At 38.5% G+C, this 27834-nt stretch overlaps 1 protein-coding gene and 1 long non-coding RNA gene across 3 annotated transcripts in view; one reads left to right on the forward strand and one right to left on the reverse strand.

Annotated features, from left to right (window-relative positions):
• The window catches only part of LOC124278258 (protein mono-ADP-ribosyltransferase PARP9-like), a 98558-nt gene that overhangs the window by 12226 nt on the left and 58498 nt on the right, over positions 1 to 27834 (reverse strand). Inside the window, exons 1-3 of one of the 2 annotated variants that reach the window (XM_046713977.1) lie at positions 16515 to 16611; positions 8104 to 9216; positions 3616 to 3675 (exon numbers count right to left, since the gene is read on the reverse strand). In XM_046713977.1, the coding sequence (XP_046569933.1) occupies positions 3616 to 3675; positions 8104 to 8277 (234 nt within the window). In that variant the 5' untranslated portion in view covers positions 8278 to 9216; positions 16515 to 16611. Of the gene's footprint in view, positions 1 to 3615; positions 3676 to 8103; positions 9217 to 16514; positions 16612 to 27834 lie in introns of those variants that run through there. The other variant, XM_046713976.1, reaches the window with a different exon arrangement.
• On the forward strand, positions 6602 to 21766 carry LOC124278259. The gene is made up of 3 exons (XR_006899044.1): positions 6602 to 6614; positions 20018 to 20022; positions 21668 to 21766. It is a non-coding gene; the product is annotated as an uncharacterized LOC124278259 (long non-coding RNA).

A 27834-nucleotide genomic window follows, 5' to 3' on the forward strand; every position in this document is an offset into this window, starting at 1 on the left:
TGTTTTACTATAGATGCTGCAAAACCAAGAACTTTACAATTCTACTTCTAAACGTACTCTATGAATGTACTTTTGACCTCCAATCAGTTTCAACAGGATATACCTGTATGATGAAACAGACCTTGATTCACATAATAAAACTACAAAATGTAATACTTTTACTTGTTTTGGGGATTTTTATTTTTCTTACTTGTTACTTATTCTGTCAAGAATCAATTAGTTTTCACCCAAAAATGACAAAACAATCCTGGTCTCGGCACCAAATCTGTAATAGGCGCCTCCGCTGAGCGAGGTCACCCAGTGACAGTAAGGTTCATATATGTCATGGTTCGATGTTGTTATTTAACGCTCCTCGTTGTGGACTTTGCGTTGTGTATTTTTAATTAGATGTTAATCTGGTACCTGGAGAGCGGAACCTTTCATGGACCTTATTTCAGGTTCTATGGTTGTTCAAGTCATTGTAAAGATTCTTCCCAAAATAAGAACAAAGTTCAGATTTTGCCAAATAAATACAGTTTATTAATTAATAAAACAAACTAAGCCAAACTTAACAAAATAAATAGAAGCCAGCATCACACACACTCACAACTAGCAGCCTATAAGACCCAAAGAAAAAGAAAGTCCTAACTAATTTATTCCTACATACAAAGCCTACTCTAATCCTATCGTTTCCCCAACCCACTAAATGTTCTCCTACTCTACATGCAAAATAATACTATATAAAACCTAGGGGAAAGGAGGAAGACCTCCTGACTTACTGTTCGGTCAGGATGTCCTGAAGCAAGCGACTTCTCTGAGCGTTACAGGCCCTTAAATACCCTGGGCGCGCTAACCTTTGACTCCGGGAAAAGTAGGCCTAACTCCCATTGGCCCGCAATGGAGTCAGCCGACCAATCACGACAGCTCTACCATACCGCACTCGGAATGCAAAACAGAATACACACCGGGCCACGGCAATCCGAACACGGCATGGCAGCGCATGCCGTGACTGTCATCTGTCCGGGAAAGGAATAATTCCAACGGAATTTTACAGCCAAACGAAGGTAAAAGTGGAATTTTATTAACTACAAGCAGCCTCTGAGAAATCACTTACTCCCGAAACTGCTACGTAAAACTTCCCACTAAATATATATATTCCAACCCCAATAATGTGAAAAGAAAATAACTTCTATTCCCAACAAAACCCATTTTCCTACACAGTGATACAGAATTTGTGGCCTGCCATAAGTCCAGACCTATTACCTGAAACATACCAGAATTTGTGCGCTGACATAGCCATGTTCTACAGGGGATCAGCTACGAAGGAAATTACCTTTTTACTTCCCAGACACGGCTGATTGGGGACTATTATGTAGTGTTGACAGAGAGGAGGATGTTTGTTGAAAATGTGAAAGTTTGGATTTAGTGTAATTGCAATGCAGAATATTTGGCATTGATATAACAGGTAGAGGATTTATTACAGACCATGGTCTCCTAGCAAAGACTCGTCGTGCATTCGTACGTGCCCCTCTCTCTCTCTCTCTCTGTGTGTGTGTGTGTGTGTGCCATTTGCCATTTGCCAAATATATAATGGTTCATTTAATCTGTGACCTCTCTGATCTACACTAAGCGGCAAAAGCGTTACCCTCCTACCTTTAGGCCTAAAAAATGCTTGCGGTTGTGTGTGTGTGTGGTAAATATTCCTGCCGAACCTAACAATAATACTTCCACATAATGATGTAAATTTATTTTCTGACACCTATTAGGAATTTTGCAAAAAACAAAAACCGATATACACTAAGCGGAAAAAGAATCGGAACCATAACCCTCCTGGGCCTTATGAATTACTTCAACACTATCAAAGATATTTTACAAGGTTTTAGTTGAGAAGAAACCTTAACAACCCAGCTTTATGTAAATCACGAAAACATTCTCAAATGCATTCATATTTAGGTGTAATGCATCTTTTCAGAAGAGTTAAATTGTCCTATTTTCGTCCGTGCCGAAATGAACGAATAACAGTGATTTAGGTGTCCAAAAGAAAGGTTGAAATAAAATTCTGCTTTGAGACAAAGATAAACCATTATAGTCAACATTTTTCATCTATTAATACAAGAAACAACTGTTGTAGAGTGTAAAATTGTAAAATAATCACTCCTATGATTTCAGTCTTTTAAAACGTTTTCTGCTGATTTGCATTAGTGAAAACAAGTAAAACGTGTCTTTGATATTTTGACAAAATGTTTAGGAACATCTCAAATTATCTTTGTTAACATTTTTGCTTGCAAAGTTACATTTGTCCATTTTTTGTTTACACATAGTAATATAAATCGCCAAAACACAGCAATATTCAAGCAGTATTTGCATCCATTTCAAATGTAGGATGATTTTATAGGGTATAAAGAGAGACTAGAATGCATGATGTGATTCACAAGTACAAGAAATATGCCACAATTAACAGCTGAAGGAGAGAATGAACCATTGGGAAGGTGCAGATGGGGTCGACATACAATGCTGTTGCCAACGCTCTCAGATGCAGATCACAGTTATAAGACTTATTCAGGGCTTCAGACAGACTGGGGTCACAGCAGACAGACCAAGAAGTGGACGTCCACGCACGCATCACAACGCTAGCTGTAGATAGGTAGCTCTGTCATTAAGGAAGGAGGGTAACGCTTCTGTTGGCGTTTAGTGTATAGTATATATGAGCAGAAGGCAGGCCTGAGACTTGATGACGAATCCAGTATATGTATTATATGCTTCAAATCAGGAACAAACAAAATGTAATAAATATCACAGTACTCATTGAATGTTCATTGCATCCTTCAAGGTTATCAATTACATATAAAATAGCATGTCAGACAGAATTTGTCGACATTCACTGAGTTGTGATTCAGCATTTTCACCAACTTCCAATAAAAGCTTAGATTGGTGGCCCTTGGAAAGTAGAAACGAATTTACAGTTGATTTAACTACATTCACAAATATGAACTTGTGACCAAATAATTCCCCATCATGCCATTGTTTACTGGGGAACTGATGTGTAATAATAACATCCTGAAATTGTGTAAAGTAAACTTGCTTGGTATGTCAAATCTGTAGCTTAAACCCCTAACATACAAAATACAGACTAGGAAGAAAACCCTTATCTTAGCGCCTACTGATAGTGTGGGATGCTGAAGTTTTCATCCTCATTCGATGATTAATTTTGTCTGTTTGGAGTGATATAATATTCAAAGTACCATAATTCACGCTGACACATATAATTGACGATGTTTACCTACCTTACTGACAGTGGCCAGTTTGCATTGGCACGTAATTATATGATGATAAGTATATAATTCAATGAATGAAACAAACGACAAAATGTTTATAATTACATAAGTACTAACAGAATAACATTCTGGACAAACTTTTGTCATTTGTCATTTTCAGTTTGTACAAATGCTCATAGTTTGTTGTAACAAACACATACAATGTACACATGTTTCTATGTTAATTTACATTTGTAATCAGGAACTCTACACTACAACAACAAGACAAGATCACCAAAACTTGAGGGGCAAACATCTAAGAACTCACATCCATATTACATTCAGAACGATTACAAAAATAATAAATGACACATAAACTTACATTTGTAGGAAGAGTTACTGGCTTTAAATGTGGCCAATGATTGTTTTGCCCTAGCTGCATCTGGAACAAAGAAGATGAAATAGTTACAAGGCATAACATGCTGTACAGTAGGTACATTAATAGTGAGTTAAATGTTATAATGATAAAATGTGCCATCATTTGTCATAGTGTGTGCTCGTTAACTGGACGTGAAATGTCGTGTAATGGGGTTAGATTCCTGTGAATATCCTACCTCCATCACACCATTGACATCAGTATTGTATTTTGGCATTCATTACACTATAAAATCTTCATATTTTCAAGAGAAGCCCTCTTTTACAGTCAACTGTCCATAATATATAAGTTGCACAGACGATATTATTCAGCTGCCTAATACTTTAAGTGCAAAGGTTGGTGGAATCTGATTGGTTCCTGTGTCTCCAAGTGTCAACGTTTAAAAATTTGCTGAGCTTTTGTCCAGCACCATGTGGTAGTTTGGTACACATTAATTGATCAACATCTTTAGTACAACATTAGGAGATACATAGTATGTTGATTTGATTTGTTGTTGGCTGCCCCTTTGCAAACAATGTGGGAAACAAGAAGATGTAGTGACGTGATTTACTCTATTTTGTTGATGTTAGATGTCTCGGTGTGAATTTGCTGCTTGGAATAAGGACAGTCAGGCTGTTTGTTCTTTAGGTATTATTAGCTATTAAAGAAACACTCCTAAGGTGATCAGCTCAAACAGAATGAAAACTGTTTATATCCAACTGCTGTTGCATCTTGGGCTCATAGTTCCTACTGCCACATTTTGATGTCAAGGTTTGAAGCACATATATAAATATTTTACAGCTGCACTAAGGAATCTTATGGCCTATGCACGGTGGATCTCTAAAGATGCATGTCAAAAATGACTGTAACAAAACCATTGGTATCTTGGAAATAGGAACGTCAGAATGTTAAGTGGAATTCACAGGAACACAATGTAGAATCTTTGGCATTGATAAAAATACAGTCCCAGTAGTGCATCTGACAGGATATGGGAATTTGCGAGCGCACGCACGCACATGCACAGACAAACACATACACACTTATTGGTTGGGAAACGAGCTCAAACATGTGATGTTTGTTGATGAATCAAGAGTACACACATTGTACACACATTAATGTTAATAATAGCCGTGTCCTGGAAATTTCAATGCTCAACATTAGATAAGATGAGTTAAACCAGCCTGTGGTACTGCCTTTCCTTTACCATCATGATTTTCAAGCAAAACAATGCCAGACCTCATGGCACAATTTATTCAAGAGAGCCGTGTATAAAATAATGTTAATAATCTACCTTCATCTGCTTGCCCTCTTGACCTGTTCACATCAAGCATCTCTTAAATAGGGTGGTACAAGATCATTTGACATATACCCCACGCAACAGATATGCTGCAGGTTGTGTTGATTGCAATGTGATTCCGGTGGTTTTAATGTGAAACGGTCAGATCAATGCAACTAAAGTGCCATACCTACATTCAAACTCATGCGAGCCATACCTAGTTATGACATGTCAAACAAATTTTTTTTGTCTTTGTCCTTGTGTGTTGTTGGAATGTGGAATAACGTTGGGTAGCAAAACACTCAGAACCTATAATGGACATGTTACAGTGAAGAAGAACATGTGCTGAAAATGTCCAAAGAGTTAGACAGTATAAATTCAGGATGATGTATCATAGGTAGTATCCTCAGACTTATTAGAAAATTAACTACATATATTTGGACACAAAATATAATTGCAGTGTATAAGCAGTTTCCGTTTCCATTTACACACACAAAGATAAAAAGTGAAAACAGAACATTATCAAAGTGCCCACCGTGTGCGACAACTTTCCAAAAAATCTAAAACATTGTTTCATCTTTGTCAAAATTGTCAGTATACATGACAAAGCCATTAGAATACATTAATCATTAATTGTAACCTGGAAATCCATCAGTTATAATTAGTAACAATAAGTTCAAGTTCAGAATGGAATGATTGTTGCAATGTAATACATGTTTTGATTGGCTGGAAAAAATCACTTCTTGTAATTATACTTTCCCTGCTTACACATATCCAGTCCGAGTTGGTTTCAAGCTATATCATCTTCAATTTCTTTGTATAATGGCTGTAAAATGATTGTCCTCCTGAGAGAGGGTACCTAAGTCCCAAAACATTCAAAGTAAATGTAAACTCTCCACTTTTTTAATCGTAGAATATGTCCCCATGGTCCCTAGTATGGTTATGGTGATCTACCTTTTAGTTGTTGGCAATCTATAGCCTGTTTTATATTGTATTGTCTTGTATAGTTAAACTGTTTTAAATTTAATTACTAGTTTTAAATTTCTATCTGGGATAATCTAGTTGTTTTATTGTCCTTCGTTGACGAATTTTTATAATTTACCTTTAATTATTATTAATCTATAACTTGATTTAGTCACGATATGGCTGAAATATTGCCAAAGTGACTTTAAATTTTAACTCACTCACTCACTCACTCAATTTCTTTGTATCTTTGTATTGTCTCCAGTGTCTGACAACAGAATTCACAAAGAGTCCAGGTATATTTATGTTTTTCCACCTTATGGTCAGAAAGTATACATAATGAAGGGGCCAGCTGACGTTAATGTTTTCTAAGAATGGCTGATGAAATGAGTTTTCAATTGTTTTCGTGGACATGGCTTTGGATAGAACGGAAGAAAGTGTAATTCATTAACCCTGACTCGAAGAATGACCTGTCTTTGAACACTGTTCATTTCATATCCATGTTCCTGTGTTACCTGTACCATTTTTCACATATTTCGTTACCAGGAGAAATGCAAGGTTCTGCAGATAACCTGAATTATGACGAAATAATGATGGCCATGTTTAAAGTCAGATTGAACTCTGTGATCAATTATACTAATTGTAGCTCCATAGGCATTGTAGTTCAAGAGCTGATGAAAACCAAAATGCAGAAAAACTAAAATACTGGATGTATGTGATGGTCTAAGTTTAAACTTTGATAAAAAATCATAACATGCCAAAAAACATACATATTAGGTTGTACTGCATATCACATGCTTGCATATAATATTTCACAATGATGCATACAAAAATTACTGACCAATGAGCAAAAGTGGAAATGTGTTTTACAACCGCCATGTCCACCAAGACTCACTTTGCCCTTGACATGATGTCTTTCCATGAAATATGCAAAAATAGTAATAAAGTAATTGCTTATCAAAAACATCCAAGAGACGTCCTGAAAGTCTTTGAAGAAAATCTGGTAAAACCGTTCTTAAGATATCTTGCTGACAAGCTTAACATACAGGTTAACATGCTGAAATCTTCAAAGTGTCGAAGAGACCTTTGAAAATTATGTGAGTGAGTGAGTGAGTGAGTGAGTTATAATTTAACGTCACATCGGCAATATTTCACCATATCGTGACGAGAACATGTTACATTGTAATGGAATATGTATATATTATAAAACCTGTCATCGAAGGACAGTAAAACAACTAGAATATCACAATTAGATTTAAAACTAGTGTGGAAGGTTAAAACTAATAGCACTATTGGGACAATACAAGATAAAAACAGGCTATAGATCGCCAACAACTGAAGGTCGATCACCATACTAGGGACCATGGGGACTGAAAATTATGTGATGGTCACCAAAATCGACAGGGCATTGTGCCTTCCCTAGATGAAGCTTGATGTCAAACATCATACTGTGATGAACCTAGGTACCAAATATGAACAGAATCTAGTTAACTGTTCTTAAGATATTCCAGTTTGAATGGACGAACAGACGGAGCCCTAAATACGTGGCAGGGGATAAAAATCATGTATAAACTGTTACAAATTATGTGGAAGAAGAAAGTTGTCTCAATCAACATTTATAGCAAAATCATTTTAAAAAAAACACCGTGGTCCGGAAACTATCGAGTGTTAATCAGCAGAATGGACGTCTTGTGACCTGGCGTTAACTGGCAGCTTCAGTATTGTGTCACATATTGCGGGCAGATAACTTTGAGGGCAATATCCTGATCAGTTCATATGAAACCAATTGTCATTGACTTCACGAGGTTAATCTATCGAAAGTATCAAATTCATTTTCAAAATGAAGCATAGTATAATATTGTCGGAATATTAGAACTAAAAGCGCTGAAGTCAGGCATAGCCTTGCTATTCAATTGATATGTTCCATAACACCATTAACACAGATTTTGGTTTTGTTCATATAACAAATGATGTCTATTGCTTTCCACACTAAACGTCTGGTTATTAGTGTCCCAGTTTTGGTGATTATATCGATGCATGATTTCAGCTCCAGGCAGCTACTTTACAAAATTTCGATGAACTTTTACAACCATTTATATGCTGCTGATGATTCTTAGAAATTCAGAACAATCAATTATAGGTAAGGTGTTCATGACTCCAGAACCTAACACATAATATGTTTTCATAAGGCATAAGCATGTAAAGGAAATACTTGCCTTCCATGGGTCTTGATAAACGCCAACATTGGCCACCAGTGTTTCTATGTGAGAAGCTTCTTGTGGCACGAATCTGATGTCTAGCATAGTTTGTTCAATACCAAGCTGCAAACTGGTAGGTGTATCAATCAGTGATTCCAGGCTCCTGTTTATAGCAGGATACATCTGCAGCATCTCAACAACGTCAGCCTTCTCTTGGCCTGTGCAAAATATGTGTCAGTGGAGTCTATAACCTGCTAAAGTCTGGTCAGTAGATTCCATGTTCTTTTGGAGAATGGATAACAAACTGGCACTTCTTTGTTTTACATCAGTCTTCCAGCTGCAGTTTTCTCTTGTCCAAAACGGTCTTGAAGTGATCAAACATGGTGTTAATATCTGATAAAGATTTTGCCCTCATGTCTTCAATATGCTTTTTCTTGGCGTTTTATTTTTTTTCTTATTATTTCTTAAACGATCTGCATGGCCATGGACTTGAGCGAGTTTGGTTTCCAGTTCTGTCTTCTTTGCAGCTGATGCCTCTTCCAGCTGCTGCAAATCATGATTTTTGTGGCCTAGAACTGTACAGGAGACACAGCATAGTTTCTCTTCTGTTGCACAGTAGAATTCAAGGTTGTGTTCCGGGTGGTTAGGACAAAATGACTTTTGCAAATGACGTTATTGGCTGGTCAATAAGGTCCCAAAGAGACATGATGACATGGTCTCTGCTAAGCCGATGACGTCTGTGTACAAAGTCACATTCCTTACACAGATAGCTGTGACATTCTTGACATCGTGAAACAGCCTCATTCCTCCTCAGGACACTCACTGCAATGGGCCTTCTTATCCTGCTTGATCTGCAGGAACTCTACTAGCTTGTCCCTCAGGCCATCAACCTCGAGTGTGTCAGCGTTTCCATGGACTCTTTGGACTTGACGACATAGTGGACATGTGATCTGACCTTTCCTCTCCTTAACAAGAAGCTGCTGAAGACACTGTGTGCAGAAGGCATGGAGGCAGGAGTGGAGGAGACGAGGACGTCGGTCAGTCTGGTTGAAATGTTCCACACACACGGGGCATTCCAAGAATTTGTCTTTCAAGCTTCCAACGTCTACCTTTTCTTGAGGTTCAGACATTCTGTAAGAAAAGAAAACATACTAAGTATATGTAAGCTTACATCACAAAGTTTTCTATTCAAATGGTTGCATCACTTCCTCATAATGCTATTTTGGTTTTATTCTGAATTGAATCATTTCGGGATAGACATATTTTTTTTGGCAATCATATGGTAACAAAACACATGGAATTGCAACAGTGATCTCAACATTTGTGCAGCTGGTTCATCATTAACTGAAGTTATAAGTACTCGATAGTCACTCCATCACCACATCGATGACTACCACTATCACAATTGTAATTAATCCTTACTTCAGCCACTGTCACAGCAATAACCAACATCACTTCATAATCATCACCCCTGCAGTTCTATACAATCATCGCTGACATCATTACCATCAACCCTACCACCATCTTCACAACCCGGTTCTATCAATCGGCTGGTCACGCCATGCCCTGTGCATAGAAAGTATTTTGCACATTTGAATTGTTGGGTATTGGTAATTTTGATTGTATAGTATACAAATTATTGTTAAATGTATTGCCTAGAGTCCTGTGCCAGAAGGCGGGTGGCTCATGGGCCAATCTGGTGATGTCGACCTCTAAATTCTGTATGTCTCCAAGTTTTGTTAGAGCCGAACCAGCCTGACATTATATTTGGTAGACAGATATAGCTATTTATGTTGTATTTACTGGAGTATATCACCCCTGTATCCCTGGTGTTTGCATGCTGGATATCCGGTGCTATTAGACACTGTCCATGTTGACACTCCGTGGTGGGTGGGGAGCAGGGGTGCTGAATCACATTCCTTTCATCATGTCACAACAACAAGCTGGTTCATCTCGCCATGAAAAGAAACGTCGTATTGACGACATAGATCAATCAAGTGACCAAATAAATACAACTGTTGATTCTTGGAATCGGTTTTGGTAATAGAAGCTGCGGATTTTCTTCCTATCAAACTAAATCCTTTCGCCATTTCAAAGGCTATTTCTGGAATTTGTGGGGAGGTCAAGAATGTTACTCGTCTCCGTAGTGGATCACTTTTAGTTGAATGTTTACGGAAACAACAGTCCCTCAATCTGCTGTCAATCAAGACCTTTGCAAACATAGAAGTTACCGTCTGCAAACAGAACATTAAACTCTTGTCGTGGCATTGTGCGTGACAGGGCACGGTGTCTCTCTGATATGTCCGAGGGAAGATATTGCCGCAGAGCTGCAGAATCAGGGAGTTTCAGCGGTAAAACGGTTTTACTGTTAAGCAAAAAGAGGGTAACGTTATTAAAACTACCACCTATCTGTTGACCTTTTTCTCGCTCCTCACTTCCAACATCTATCAAAGCAGGCTATTTCAACATCCAGGGGGTGGATGTGTATGTCCCCCAATCCACTCCGATGTTACAAATATCAGCATTTCGGACACGGCTCACAATCTTGCCGAAACTCTGTAGTCTGTCATCGTTGTGGCGATCGTCATGACGATTCTTGATTGCGACAGAGAGTACAAATGTGCTAACTGTAATGGTGCTCATCCTGCGTCATCGAAAGCTTGCCCTGTGTTCCAGCGTGAATCGCAGATTATGAAACTTAAATGTGAAAAAACGTTTCATACCTGGATGCAAAAATGCTAACTCAAACCTCTACTCCATCAAACGGTACCTACGCTGCGGCAGTTACTCGCTCTGTGGCAGTGTCTTCTACTGCGTGCCAGACTGACTTGACTTGGGTCAAGTCAGAGAAACCTCTTCGTCAGCTTCAACTATTGAACCTACTGTCACAGTCACTCAATCTTACGTCTGGTGCCTCAGACTGATGAAACTCAATCTGAAACTTCATCGCAAACATCTGTTTTGCAGCCAGCCGTGCATAAACTTAAAAAGAAGAAAGGAAAAGGGATTACCAGGGATAAACTACCTGTTGTTCCTTCACCTCCAGAGGTACCTTCTTGAAAATTCTTCATTTGGACCTTTAGATATGGAGGTGTTACTCCGTCCTCACAGGACAGGCGGAGAGCTTTTATACTCCTCGCATTCACGTGAGAGATCACCAATTGAGCCGCCATGACTCAATTATCTACTCTAATGCAATGGAATTGCAGGGACTCAGCGAAATAACTTCAATGAGATACAACTGCTGATACAAGTGATATTCAGCCGGTCAGCACTCTGTCTCAAGAGACATATTTAAAACCCCATAGATAACTTTACTTTGAGACAATACAACGATTATCATTCGTTTTCTCCCCGGGAGATAAAGCAACTGGAAAGTACTTATCGACTAAAATGACAGGGGTATAATACATAGCCCTGTGCCCTTCATACTCAATCTTCTCGTAGGACTGTAGCTGTTCGACTTTGACCCTGCAAATTGCTTTGACTCTGTGCAGTTTATATAGTCCTCCATCTTCTGATGTCCGTCTGTCGGATCTTCAGAATCTGTGGCATCAGCTTCCAAAGCCATGTAATATCATCGGCGGCGGATCTGAATGGACACAATCCAGTTTTGGGGGAAGTGTCCATACCAACAATAAAAGGTAAAATCCTTGGAGGAATTTATATCAGATAATAACCCCTGTATTTTCAATGATGATTCAGCCACTTATTTACATCCAGCTACGGGAACATATTCTTCCCTGGTTTATCACTTACTGATTCAACCTTATATGATGAATTTGAATGGATGGTACATGATGACCTATGTGGGAGTGATCACTTCCCAAACCATTCTCAAAAACATCAAGCCTGGTGATGATCCACCTGTATTCAGAAGGAACTTTGCCAGGGCTGATTGGGCATTGTATAAGACTTCTGTGTGTTGTTGAACACATTACGCATGATCTTTTTAGGAACAGTGAAGATCCTTTTACAGTCTTTTTCGATATTTTAAATGACATTGCTGACAAAACAATTCCACAGTCCTCTGCAACTCCACACATACGTAAACCATGGTTTAATAATGAATGTAAACAGGCCAGAAAGTTGGGAAGAAAGGAAAAATATTTTCCTACAGTCCATAATTTTGGAAAAAGTTAAAATATCAAATGCCAAGGCTCGACGTGCCTTTAAACAAAATAAGCGTCAGTCTCTTGGAGGAATTATGTTTCCAAAATAAACTCACGTGTACACCTATGTCCAAGGTGTGGAACATGGTCCAAAAGAATTAAGCGGCAAAGGTTCTAATTTCACTGTACACACCATCTGTGAAGGATGGTGATAATCTCTTTAACTAATAAAACTGACATAGCAAAATAAAATTAGCGAAACTCTTACCAAACATTCTTCATCATCATCAAATTATGTCCCTGAATTTCAAAACACTACAGAAACAACAGGAGAAGAAAAGAATAAATTTTAACTCAGACAATGGTGAAGATTATAATGAATTATTTTCACTCCATGAGCTACATACTGCTCTTTGAGCAAGCTCATGATACAGCTACAGGGGCTGATGATATCCACTATCAGCTCCTAAAGCATTTGCCCCGGAATCGTCAAAGTTTGGAAACACTGCTAAATATATTTGATATGATATGGACTACAGGAATTTCCCAACTTCCTGGCGTGATGCCATTGTAGTCCCAGTACCAAAATCCTGGCAAGGATCATACAGATCCGTCTAATTACAGACCGATATCGCTAACTAGCTGTGTCTGTAAAACCATGGAACGTATGGTGAATAATAGATTAACTTGGTATCTTAGAACCAACAACCTAATAACCAATATTCAATGTGGTTTCAGGAAAAAAATCGTAGTACCATTGATCATTTGGTACGATTAGAAGCCTTTGTTAAAAAATGCAATCGTAAAATAAACAACATGCCGTATCGATATTCTTTGATCTCGAGAAAGCATACGATACCACCTGGAAGCATGGCATTTAAAAGGATTTACATGATTTTGGTTTGAGAGGTTGCCTGGCTTCTTTTATATCACAGTTTTTTAAAGACAGGCAATTTCAAAGTCCGATGGGTCTTCAACCTCAATCTCTGACTATTACAATCAGTGGATCAGGGTGTCCCTCAAGGCAGTATTTTGTCTGTCACTCTTATTTAGCATTAAGAGATTAACAGCTTATCCAAGGTTTTAAAACGATTCAATTGATGGATCACTTTTTGGATGACTTTTAACATTTCTTGTCGTGGTAAGAATATGCATACTATTGAACGTAATTACAGTTGTGTTTAAATAAAATACATAAATGGTGTCTTGAAAACGGCTTTAAATTTTCTAAATCAAAACCAATTGCATACACTTCTGCCGTAAATATAAAGCCACATAAAGACCCAGAACTGTTTTAAAATGGCACTCCCATCAAGGTTGTAAAGAGGCCAAGTTCTTAGAGTCTCATTTTCGACTCCCATTTAACTTTTCTTCCGCACATCAAATCTCTCAAAACTAAATGCCTGAAGGCTGCATTTGATTTTATTGAAAGTCGTGCTCCAGTCTGGCGGGAGGGATCAAGCCACGCTCCTACACCTTTTACAGATCACTTGTCCGCTCAAAGCTTGATTTTATGGCTCCAATCGTATATGGTGGAGCCCTGCAAAAAGCAACCTAAACTCTTAGATCCAGTCCACCACCAAAGGGTTCGAGACTTCGTCTTGGGTCCTTCAGAACATCTCCTGTCGACAGTCTCTAATACCGAGGCAGATGATTCCTCTCTCTTACCCAACGCCGTATAAAATTATCATTACAGCCATAGTATACATGAAGCTATATTCTTAACGAGTCTAATCCTGCGTTTCATCAGCATCTTCACTCCTCTTTATGAGGATTTTGTATAACAAAAAGCTCTCTCTCTGCTTGTTCCAGGCCTCTTGGGCACAGAATTAAACCATTCCTTTCTGCTGCCGGCATTGAGCTGGGTAATATATCTCCTTCTCGTCTTCTTCTTCTCCTCCTTGGCAATTGGTGAGGCTGTGACGTTGACTTAACATTAACCAACATTTAAAAATAGAAACTAATGATTTCCACAGTATAAACAAGAATTTAGTCAATTACGAAATAAATATAATACCTATAAATCCTTATATACAGATGGATCCAAGGATGGTGGCGCGGTTAAAGCGTAGTGCCACTGTCATTGGGTCCAAAACAATATCTTCCAGACTACCCAATGACAGTTCAAATTTCACAGCAGAAGTTAGAAACGCAATACTAACAGCTCTTAAATATATTAATAAACACCGTAAATATAAACAATATGTCATCTTTTCAGATTCTCTGTCGTGTCTTCAGGCTATTAAAAATCTTTTCTTGTAAACATCCACTTTTATTAGAAATTATTGAATTGTATAATGAGCTTGCTACTGGCCAATGCGACATCGTCTTTGTTGGTTACCCAGCCACGTTGGCATTTCTGGGAACATTAATGGCTGATCTTGCTGCTAAGGTAGCACTCAACAAAATCTGTGACACCACTTCTGCCCCATACTCTGATTACAAAGCTTGCATTAGATCTTACATCCGTGATCTGATGCAAAAGAAGTGGGACACCCAAGTAGGTATCAATAAATTACATGCAATAAAACCCCTATATCGGTTACACTTACTTGGGTTGTCAGTCCAGGATTTGAAGAGGTCATCATACGACGATGTCGTATTACACACACCAGATATAACGCATGAGAGTACCTATTGAAAGGTGAGGATCCTCCGTCTTGTATCCCTTTGTGATGAACGAATCACGGTCAAGCATGTCCTGCTTGACTGTGTCGAGTACTCTCATCACAAGGGATAAGTATTTCAATGTCAAAACTTTGAAGGATCTTTTTATCATGTTAGTTCCTCATTTAATAGTTGAATTTTTAAAAGAATTAGATTTGCTTTACTGATCTGTAAATAGTTAAATATTTTATCGTTGGTAGTTTAGGATTAATAACTGAGATTGTTAGTGGCTGTGCCCTCAAAGGGGTTGAAGTAGGGTAAAATTATTGTCCTCCTTGAGAGGGTACTGTAAGTCCCAAAGCATTCAATGTAAATTTAAATCTACTGTTATTTTAATCGTAGAATATATGTTCTTTAATTTGTGGTTTGAATATCTAAAATTGCTAATAGCTGAGGGATGGTGTAAATCCAGCTAGGGTCCATGCAGGAAGCAAAAGCACTGTAAGTCCCCATGGTCCCTAGTATGGTGATTCACCTCAGTTGTTACCAATCTATAGCCCGGTTTTATATTGTATTGTCAACTATAGTTAAACTGTTTTAGATATAATTACTAGTTTTAAATTATTCTTTGTGATAATCTAGTTATTTTACTGTCCTTCGTAGGCAGGCTTTTATAATTTTATTATTACTTACTATTATGTACCAATTAATTGTTCTCGTCACGATATGGCTGAAATATTGCCGATGTGACTCGATAAATTTTAACTCACCTCACTCTTCTCTCACAAGGATCATCACTACGTCGGACAGCCATCATTACCATTAACCCTACCACTGACTGTGTTGTCAAATTTAATATATAAATGTATATCTCATTTCTTCTACTCTTTATTTGTTCTAGTTCAATGTTGTGATTTCACAATTTCACAGTTTTAAGAACAGTTAAAAGATATCATCACATACTGCGTTTAACTGAGTACTTATGCATTTTTTCTAAACTGGGTTATGACTTTCTTTCTTTACTATCTCCACGTTTTCTATTTCCTTAACATCACCTTTAGATGTTTAAAGGGAGAGGCAGTCATCACAAAATGCCATCACATTTATTTATTTACTTCTATTTATTTATTTAGGAGTGGAAGGGGTGTGCTGGGGTGGGGTGGTGGTGGCGGGGTGGGGTTTGGGGTGATGGTGGCAATTAAAGAATGATATACAAAATGAAGAATGGCAGTTGGGGATAAGGTGTGGTGTGGTGGTAGTTAGGGTGGGGGTGGCAATTAAAGAATGATATATAAAACGAAGAATGGCAGTTGGGAATGATAGCCCACATGCAGTTCTTCCTCATGCCCCCACCTCTCTTTCTAAAATGAGTCACATAACGCGCACATAAAATGCCTACTTTCGCTTTCTGTTTAGCTCGTTGATTGTGATTGCAAACAGAAGTCTTTCCTTTGTTCAAGTTTGTTAAACAAATTGACCTCGATATGGGGACATGCATTGATAAATGTGTAACTATTCACTGCGATAACACCGTGACACCCATCCCCAAGTCCTGCGAGTTACATCGTATTCATTTACCAAGTGTTGGGTTGAAATTGACATATATTTTAACAGGTTCCTTATGTTATTGCAGTCTGAACTTTATTATTTACTCTGACATGTGGTATTCTTGATGTCATATTTAGTTGCCCAGTTCCTTCATACTCTTACCTGCTGTGACATACAGCCTGCGTAATAGATAGTCCTTTCCTACACAACCGGACGAGCAGAGGAAGAACAGGTGTCCTGAAAGTGGTGGATTTACGCCCCGACTTATCGGCGGCAGGTTACAGGGAGATAACTGCTTGCATCAAAGCAGATATTCACACCCGTGCGTTCTATCCTGTGCGGCACGTACTGAGGTGAATTGTGTTATTTTCTAATACTGGCCAACTGATTTATTTTTTTGTCTGCCAAGACGGGTCGGTGAAGCTAGCTAGCCTAATCACTTCATACAAAAGACCTGTTACTATAGCGGGATATAAAGACCTCGCACGCTCACACATCGTTCGCGTGCACACCACCTCCAAGCCACTAACACACGTGCGCGTGACTGAATAGGTTTTGGCTGTTTCCTTAGCAACAAACTGACCCACAAACAAGTGTACCATTCGTTACGTGCACAAATACTCGATACGTTTTTATGTTTCATTACACAGCACGCAGACTTTGGATATACATGACGCGATTCCATTGCATATTGGCTGGCATTTGGCTGGCATTTTGTTGTGGAAGCGTTGGACATTTTCACTCTTTTCGTGGATTTTTATGGGAGGTGTAGAAGTAACATTCGCAACAAAACATGCGTGCTGCCGTTGTAATAAAGCAAAACAGCTTTGCGCAAAGGAGATCATAAAGTCCCATACCTTCAACATAGACTTACGATAGACTTAGCGCTAATAGTGTTCTGTACAACGGCACTGGATAATAATAGCCAGAGATATAGTTGAAGAGAAAAAATGATAGAAAGTTATAGAAATATTTGTTTGTTATCTGAATGTATTGCATATATTGAAAGTAACTGAAAAATTACTATCAGTTTAATATGTAAATGTATGCTAAGAGATTTGCTTTGCGTTGCAACCAAAGTCGATAAACACGCCGACGCCAATCCTTGTTGAGAAACCTTGAACTTGTCTGTGAAGAGGGCAAACCAACCTAGAAACTCATATGTTGTTTTGATCATGCCATGCAGCTCTATGACATTGGACGTATAGCTTGGAGGGCGTGGTCTGTTGATATGCTCAATTCTTGAACTTAACAGGACGAAAGCCAGGGTTTTCAGCGAAAGCTGCCATGGATGCAGGTGAATCTCAGGCGAATATAGTTATCTTGTGGACTGGCTGACCATACTCCATGACATCCAGAACTTGTTCGGTCCTTTGTGTTGCCAGTCGGTTGGTACCTCTTAGCAACTGTACAGTGTAAGGTTGATCACAATTGCCGAAAGGTAAAATGCACCCTCAAAACCTCAGAAAAATTTAAACAGTTAAGTCACTATTTAGGGATGAAAGCGTGGTTACTTTCGTGATACCTTAAAATGCTGTCGTTGCCTTGTAATAAATTAACATATATAGAACACATCAATCGTGAGAGTCATGATATAGCAGGGATAACTAAAGTACTGTTGGAAATGCTAGAAAAATGCTTTATTAGCCTTTAATAGCTTTATAAAGGTGATAAATGCACTATGTTGTCAATATATCAACTCACCTATAGTGTACCCTAATTTTTATTTCAATCGATTTAACCTTCCCCTGCATTTAAAGGGCAGTTTACAGGAGAGAATTTGGTAACAAAACAACTACTTAGGATTTTTCAGAGTTCAACCACAGAAATAGTCTTTACATTTATGCTAATAATATAGGTGGTGTAAAATATGAATTAACGTTTTTCTTAACAAATAAATGTTGAATGTTTGTGTCGCAGGGTTTCATAACACGACCTCTGGGCTGGTGTTCAATCGCTTTATTCTGTCATTTAGGGTTGGTCAAACCGTGCTGCCATAAATGTACCTGTAATTAGGAAATTACATGAAGGGCTGCCACTGCCAGCATGGTGTGTCCATATATCAATACAACAAGTAAAACTATTGTGACATTTTACATAAAATATTATATATCTGAAAGTTAATGGTTACTAAACCATTAAATGTATTTAACTACAGGGTTCCACCTGGTTACTAAACCATTAAATGTAATTATTTAAATACAGGGTTACACCTGACTTAATTATGAGAAATTGTTATAATATGAACAATTCAAACAAACTTGCGTACCTGTAATTAGGAAATTACATGAAGGGGCTGCCACTGCCAGCATGGTGTGTGCCGGGCACATGGCACATGCAGCTTTTATATCACCTGAGTGCACAGACTGCAGGAGCAGCATGTGCCAGAGCCCAGGATGTACCGCTGGCAGCCAGCTCATCTGTATGGCAAGCTGTTAGGGACAAAAATTGTAAAATGTGCCAGTGGTGCTGTGCTGTACATTGTGTGAACAATTGAACCTGTGACATTTGTGTTACTTTACTCAAGAAATATTAATATAAATATTAAGTCTTGATAACTAAGTTTCCCGTCATGCATGCTCATCTTATCACAGCGTCCACTATGGCCAACGATTTGCAGTTGATTGTTGCTAAGGTTTATAAGTTTTTGTGCTTGAAAAGGTAAGAGGTAAACCTTTCATTAGTTTAGAAAGGGCTTATTACAGAACTTGTAGATACTCATGGTATGACTGAAATGACCAGTATGTACGTTGTTGTCGTGTTATACGTTAAGCAACAGTGTTTCACCTGATGTACCTGTAGATTTAGTGAGGGGCAGCAGTGTTATACGTTAAGCAACAGTGTTTCACCTGATGTACCTGTAGATTTAGTGAGGGGCAGCTGTGTTATACGTTAAGCAACAGTGTTTCACCTGATGTACCTGTAGATTTAGTGAGGGGCAGCAGTGTTATACGTTAAGCAACAGTGTTTCACCTGATGTACCTGTAGATTTAGTGAGGGGCAGCAGTGTTATACGTTAAGCAACAGTGTTTCACCTGATGTACCTGTAGATTTAGTGAGGGGCAGCTGTGTTATACGTTAAGCAACAGTGTTTCACCTGATGTACCTGTAGATTTAGTGAGGGGCAGCTGTGTTATACGTTAAGCAACAGTGTTTCACCTGATGTACCTGTAGATTTAGTGAGGGGCAGCTGTGTTATACGTTAAGCAACAGTGTTTCACCTGATGTACCTGTAGATTTAGTGAGGGGCAGCAGTGTTATACGTTAAGCAACAGTGTTTCACCTGATGTACCTGTAGATTTAATAGTGAGGGGCAGCTGTGTGCTATATTTAGAAGGTTCTGGAGGCTGTTTCAGGGAACTCCATTATCATTTTGTCTATGATAAGTGGGAGCTGGATACTGCCTCTCATCTTGCATTACACCTATTACAGACCAATGAAGATCCGGGCTAGAATTGATCTTCAGTAACCAACGCTTTGTCGTGAAGCGCATCGTCAGGCTCGCCGACTTGGTTGACACATGTTATCGTATCATAATTGCGAAGATCGATTCCCATGTTGTTGCTTGCTGGATTGTCTGGTCCAGACTCGATTATTTACAGACCGCCGCCATATAGCTGGAATATTGCTGAGTGAAGCGTAAAACTAAACTCACTCATTACCAGAGGACGTATACTACAAAATCGTGGATGATTTGAAGTCCGCAAGCGGTAGTTCCGGCACCAAGCAGCACGATCTGTACTATCAACTATCTAAGTAAGTAATTCTTTTTAATCTCATCAAGTTTCCATTTTCCAGTCTCTGCCCTCTGAAGTTTTGTTCTCTTGGTAATGCTTTCTTCATTTTACTTGGAATATCATGCTAGGCACACTGTGTACTTATGTGAATTTATCATGCTTCACAAGTACGATGCTTCACAGTGTGGTGATGTCGAGAAGCTGATAAAAGGAGGTTAAAATCCCGAAGAGCCACCTATCTACTTCACCACATTGGAGGAGACTTTTGACATCATCATATTTCCACTGGTCATGGAGGCAGAGATCGTATGCTGAAGGAACTGTCAAAAGGTGCGCTAATACCTACGCTCTGGAGACATAAGGTCATTTTGCGTTGAGTGCCAGCGCAAATCCAAGAAGTCAGTCGCGACAGGTGGGGTTGTAAAACCTATCCTCAGCAAAGAATTCAACAAGTCGACCTGATTAATATGCAATGTCTACGTGCCAAGAACTGCAAGTGGAGCATGGTCTACCAGGATCACCTCACCAAGTTTTGTGTTCTTCGGGCTATCACATCCAAAAGAGAGCTCAGAGGTTGCCCGCCAGCTGATGTTAGGAGCTCCTGTCATACAGCAGTCGGATAATGGCAGTGAGTTCACCTCTTGTGTCATTACAGAATTAAAGAGCGTCTGGCCATCACTCAAGCTTGTCCATGGAGAGACACGCCATCCACAGAGTCAGGGGTCGGTAGAGATAGCCAATGGGGACATCAAAGACAAGTTGGCTGCCTTTTTCTCAACCAAAAACACTACCGATTGGACCGTAGGAATCAAGTTCGTTCAATTCCAAATTCTAAAGAACTCGGCACTTCATGCAGGTATTAAGTGCAGTCAGCATGAAGCATTATTTGGATGTCTAAATCGAAAGATTAGAAACAGAAGAGCTACTCCGACTTTGTAGTAGCCTGCAGACGTCCACACCTACATCCATACCCAATGACACCGAACCAACATCCACACCAGGTGACATCAGTGAATTGGCTTCCACACCAAAGGCAACGAGGGTGACACCGTGTCTGTGGCGATCCCAAATGTGGACAGAGGAAGAGGTGACCCTAGGAACATTCTTGGTGTGGTTGTGCATCACGACCATGCTAATAACAATTATAGAATAGGCATGAAATCTGGCATCCTCAAAGGTTTGTTCACGCGTTCTCAATTTGATGTTTGTCCTCTACGTCTGCTCTCTATGAATAATGTATGGACAATGACAGAGAAGACTTAGTGTCTCTCCAGACAGCTGTCGTACTGTGGCGGTCAGGGTTTCCAGAAATGTAACTGTGGTCCTAACCGTTTATTAATCACTGACCTTTAAGCTATTTATTACTGTACACCGAAAAGAATTTGTCTCTGAGTGTAGTAAAGCTTGTGTATTCATTGATAATGTAACAAAAACACTTAAAGAGGAGTATTTAATCAATATTTTTATTTGCTATTAAAAGTATCGCAAATGTGCTGCCAGCCTTACTGGTTTCATGTAAATTGTGATTGACATTCCGTTACTTTCAAATTCACTTCAAATGTATAAATATTCCTCAAGTGAAGTTCTAAACGGTTGAAATGTTTGCAGCATGTATTACTACAGGAAATTGTAAAAGTATAAGTTACAACACAGTAAGGTTGGCATATTTGTGAATATCAAGATAATAAGAAAAGCTTTAATAATAAGAAATACCTTTATCAAGGTCCATAGCAATAAGAGTGAAAAGAGTCCTTATCCATTTTCTGAACTCCCAAATGTGCTTAAGAAATTAAGATAAACTTTATATATATATATAAACCCAATGAAACCATTCTCTTGCAAAGCACCTTTTTAAAACAAAAACAAAAACTTTCCAAATACATCGAAAACATTTAGATAACTGATTCTTTTAAATAGACAAGGCAACTTGAACACAATTTTTGTCAAAATTAAATTCATCAATGACCGTATAAATATAGACATGATTACACTGCATCTGGATTACAAGAGAAAATCAGTTATGTCATCACAAAGCAACTATATATTGTATTCAAAATACATAACGAGTCATTTAGACATAAAAAGACTAATTGATCAGAAATACCCCATAACATTGCCTATATTCATGCAAAGTGCTATACTGAGTCTAACAAAACCTAGTAGAAGGTCGCGTCAGCTAACCTTTTGAGCCATGACCAATAACGCGAGACGGCCGAACGAATTTAACCAATCCGACAACGACTACTTGTTAGGTTCGGCGGGACTTTACAAAACAGTTTTTGTTTTTTCCTCCCTGGTCTCCGGCACTGATCTATCAACAAACGGAAATCCGCATAAAACACAGATATTTGACCTGCAGTATATACGCCTAATGACATAAGTTACTATTTCCATATATTTTGCGAGATGACATCACTTTAAATATTGACAAAAATGTAATTTTAGAATTCAAATTGATATTTTATACTTATCCTGACTCATGCTCTTTTTGCTTGTCTTCTTCTTCTTGCGAACATAGTGGAACACTTGTATCTCCCTAATTGAAGCTCCTTCAATGTAAAATCACTAATTAGTACTCAGCACGAGTAACCTCCCCTTCCATCCGCCCGGGGAACGAGGGGCGCCACCTCCACCCATGTGCCTCTACTCTCTCTCCTCATATACTGAGCCCAACATTTGAATTTACAGGACAGGGAAATCCAAAGTGTTATGTGGGGAGGATGGGAGGGGTTTACCTCATGAGTCAGGATAAGTATAAAAATATCAATTTTACTCTAAAAATTACATATTTTTCCTTATCCTGACTCATGCTCTTCTTTATTTGTAGCATCTGACGGAAAAGGAGGTGGGAAATATATAATACTTTGGATTTTAATAATTAGTGATTTGAACTGTGATGATTGTAATAACCCTATGGAACTCAAAAATTACAAAGGTACTGAACTGATGAATTCCTGCTGCTAACTTATCAGCTGCCATATAAAGGTTATTACAATGTACTACATTATGATAAAGCATATATAACATTAATACAATGCTTAAGACTAATAGACTTAAGCTTGTTAATATGCTAGTATAAACTCCTACCAGAGTTTGTTAGCTAAAATCCTTTAAGATATAAACATAAGTACTAAGCTTAGATACCAGATTAAACTTAAGCTAATTATATAATAGCAAAACTCTTTTAGAGTTTGTTAGATTAATATACTTACATGATATAGATATAATGCTGAAAGCTTTAGATATGAATAAAGCTTTAGCTACATATATAATAGCAAAACTCTGTAGAGTTTGTTAGCTAATATATTTTTTACAATATGAGTATAGTACTGTGCTTAAGATATAATTAACTTAAGCTACATATATAATAGCCAAAACTCTCTGCAGAGTTTATTAGCTTATAGATTAATAATGTAACCATATTACTAAGCTTAAGATAAGATTAGACTTTAAGCTAAATGTATATAGCAAAAAAAAAACTCCTTAGAGTTTATTAACTAATATACTTTTATGAGGTTCATAAACACATAGTACTGAGCTTAAATGTAATTAATGGTTGCTGAACTTAAAGATATAATTATATTAAGCAAAATGTCCAATGGAGTTTGTTATTAATACATTTCATAAATGTAACACATACTGCTTAACTAGATATGATGAAATTTGCTGCTAAGATGTGATAATAGCAAAAAATTTCTTTAGAAACAGAACAGCTAAAATACATACGTATCCACTGAATTTTAAGTATGTGAGTTTATGAGAGGGAACCTTTGGGTGCCATATATAATAGCAAAACTTTCATAGAGCATGTTAGCTAATATACTTATATGAGAGTATAAACCTGAGTGAGTTTATGAAGGATGGAAACAGCAAACTACATATAGATGTCTTTAAAAACTCCGTAGAGTTTGTTAACTAACTAAATATAATCAAAGCTTATAGTGATGAGCTTAAGATTGTGGCGCTTCACGCCCAGCCCACTGCAAGAAACTAAGCTACATATATATAATAGCTGCCAATACGGGCGGAGGTGGTTTCACCGCTTAGCTAATACAAAGTATATAGTAACCGCTGAGTAGCACCAGCGATTGTAGTGAGCAAGCCCACCAGAGATATAATAGCAAAAATACTTTTAGAAGTTTGATAGCTAAAGAAATACCTATGTGATGTCTGACTATGGTACTAAACGAATGGACAGAAAATGATCTTAAGTTACATCGAAACATATAATTTGACCAATAATAAACAAAAATTAGAGTTTGACCATTTAAAAGCTAATACATGTTATAATGTGAGCCAAAACATTCACTTTAGATATGATGAGACTTGTCATAAGCCAAAATGTTCCGCGCATCTATGCTTAAAAACTCTTTAGAGTTTGTTAGCTAATAATATCTTATATGATATAAACATAACCACTACTACGAGCTTAAGATATGAATAAGCTTGAAGTGGAGCTACCTATAATGAAATGTCCCAAACTCTGTAGAGAGTTTGTTGAAGCTATATATTTTACAATCTGAGTATAATTGCTGTGCTTGAGATATAATTAAGTTAGGAGTAAATATATAATAGCCAACTCTTGTTGACACTGAGAGTTGTTAGCATTTTATAACTTGTATGATGTAATAATCATAGTACTTTCCAATGATGTCTAAAAGTTTTGATGAAAGCAAATCATATATAACCTTTATTTTGTGCTGTTATACATAAGATAGCGAGTTTAAAATCTGTGGTTCCAACATCTTCTCGAGAACACTATCCTTTGTTGTGCGAGACCGTGGGATCCAAGATGGTCGCCAAAATTTAACTGAGGCGTCCTGGAACTGATGATATCTCTCGAAAAAGTTGTATACCATGTCGGATCTCCAGAAAATAAACCTCGAAATTATATCAAACAATGGTTTAACATTATCAATCATGCATATTTGGTTAACTCTAATATATCATGGTATTAAAAAGCTCACTCATGGAGACGTTTTAGTTTGAGTCCATCCGTCTTGTATGCGTAATTTACATTAAATATTTTAGTTCTAAAAGTTATAAGCGAATGATGCGTGTGAATTTCATTAAACCCCATTAAGTTGATAGAAATAATCTGTTGTATTATTCCTTCTGTTTAGTTCAGTACAATATGAAAAGGAATAAATTTTACGAGTCTTGCACAGCCATCGTGATAGAATCATGTTTATCAACTATGAAGAAGTCCAAGTATGTCATCGAAACCGCGTATTCACTTACTTGTGAGGTATTGGAATTTCTCTTCAAAAAGAAATCCACAAGTTGGAGGGTGAAACTTCGTTTAGAAGAATTCTCCAATCCAGAAAGTTTAAGTAGGTTTACATATTAACCATCTAGTTGTGTTAGTAGCAACGATTATGTGTAATTCAGCTGAAATTCAAACGTCTGAGGCGCTTTTACTGCTGTGTTTGTTAGAGTCCACAAGATTCACTTATCCCGTCGTCTAGGTTATTCGTATGGACACGAAGTCCTTGACGATGTAAATGGTGCACAACCAGGTGCGGTCTGTCCTCGTTAACACTGGATAAGTTTATGTAAAATTGCTCTGACTGCCATCATTGTAGCCTTCTAAATTTCCATTCTTGATAGAGTACCCTAACCTGAAGAAAGCAGCCCAATCATGAAGGTTCAAACGAATAATTAACTGGACAGGTGAGGAGGTTTTCGCTCGTTCTACTGATATATAGTTGTCACTTGTAACGTAAGTGTTGACCTGTGAGACTAAGATCGACCGGATAGTTACCTCGTGCCGACGGTAGGTGTCGTTGTCAGGTACCAAAAATCTAGAACAAGCTGACCATTTAAGCATTCTTGTGAATAAATAGCCCTGGAGGATACTTGTGATGACACCGTAGCAGGAAAAACCTTGTGACATAATAAAATCTCTTGCCGTCGTTGATTATTGAAGCGATTCAGATGCGGGTTTCGGTCTTCGCCCTGTTATGGCTTCAACCTTGAAGTTACCCGGAGCGAGCCACATATAGACAAACTTTTACGAGTGAAGTTGTGCTGACAAACGCAGCGAAGTTCCTCCGGCGCGTAATACCTCACTCACCTGTAATATTAATGCTGGCAGGATTATTTTCCCTGGCTGTCGACAATAAGTGAAAGTCTTCTGAGCTTGAATATAATTCCGACTTTCTTAGACTATAAGGTATCGCCAATAAACTTGCATATTGTCAGCTTGTAGACTGTATACTACGCGAATGTATCGTCATAATTGTAGAATTAAGTTTCGAACTTGCTGTGCCGGTACTGTTCTTCTCAGAAACTTGACGCGATTATGAGTTAAACTTCGCTGGGTAACAAGGCTGCTGTTCAAATTTGCCTACAGTATCTTATAAATTATGGAATCTAATCCATCCAGATCCGCACAATGGTCGCATGTAATAGCATACATTCGTATCGTAGTCCGGGATTGCATATTCTACAGCAATCTATACGAGCATTCGCAATAAGATTTGTTTACTGTGAAGGAGTTGAAGCTCTCCTGAATGCAACGTCGTTAATTAATATAAAGCGACGTTCTGGTGTTGTAAATAGCCTGTGCAATTCGCCCTCTGCAGTCATGTAGATTGCCATGTATATGCGATACGCTGATGGTACAACCATAATGTCTTTTGAACGACTGGATGAGTGGCTAATATATGGAGATCTTGGAGGAGAATTCCTCGGTGATCGCCGGAGATTTCGCGAAGCTCTCGAAGCATCCAATCTTTAGATTTCCTGTGTGAGGTAGACTTGGAGCCACTTAGCCTTCGCGACCTTCGCGAAGGTATTGCGCCATCAGGGTAGCCCGATCAGTATAGTATAATTACGGTGCTATGTAGGCGCTTGTCTTGCCGAACGACCTCTGTGTTCAACAGGAGTGAGTGAGTGAGTGTATTAATTTTACGCCACCACTCAGCAATATGTGGGGTCAGTGAAGCGCTTCTCCTCCGTGACACGTCCCTTTGTAACTGGTGAGGCTACGTGCAGCTCCTTCGCGGAGGTTGCCTGGGACTTCCTTAGCGAAGTGTCTAGAAACTCGAATCGCCGGCGTATACTTCTGGTGCTGCTAGCTTCATACAGGGCGTGTGGTTCTTGCTGGCTCCGCATGGTGATTTGGGTGAGATCATCCTATCATCTTCTGTGAAGTCGTGTCACGAAATCTGGTGATAAATCCTCACCGGATCGTTCTAAGATCTATTAATGCCAATAAGCGCATACGCCGTCTGAAGCGTTTGAAACTGTTATGGCTTTTATGGTAGGCTGTGTCCACATACTGTGGCACCGCACTTCGCAATCAACGAGTCCGATTAGGGAGGTATTGGAGTGATGGCGTTCTGCCTCTGTCTTCCTTATCAGGTATGTCTGCGCCGAGGGTTGCCACTATTTGAGAGGGTGAAGAGAGATCCTAAGGTTGTTTACCATCCAATATCAAAGTATCTCAGCGTCACCTAGAGAAAATGATGCCTCCATCGTTTCGTTTCCTCTCAACATCACTACCAGGAGAGGTTGATGCTCTTCTGATGGTGGACTGTGTATTTCTATCTCTGTCGGTGACGTTTCGGGAGACCTGACTGTAGAGCTTAATGTGCAGACTGTGTGGTGATGTACGAGGAGATCGGCGCGGTTAACGGCGCGGAGATCGTGTTGGTGAACTGCGTCTATGGGTTGACCTTCTCGGAGACCTGTGAGAGGATAATGTTGATAGCCTTGCGAAGCTCGCATGTGCAGTCAGG

This window comes from Haliotis rubra, unplaced genomic scaffold, assembly GCF_003918875.1.
Source record: "Haliotis rubra isolate DU_JTF1 unplaced genomic scaffold, ASM391887v1 Scf234, whole genome shotgun sequence".
In the NCBI taxonomy this organism is placed as follows: Eukaryota; Metazoa; Mollusca; class Gastropoda; order Lepetellida; family Haliotidae; genus Haliotis; species Haliotis rubra.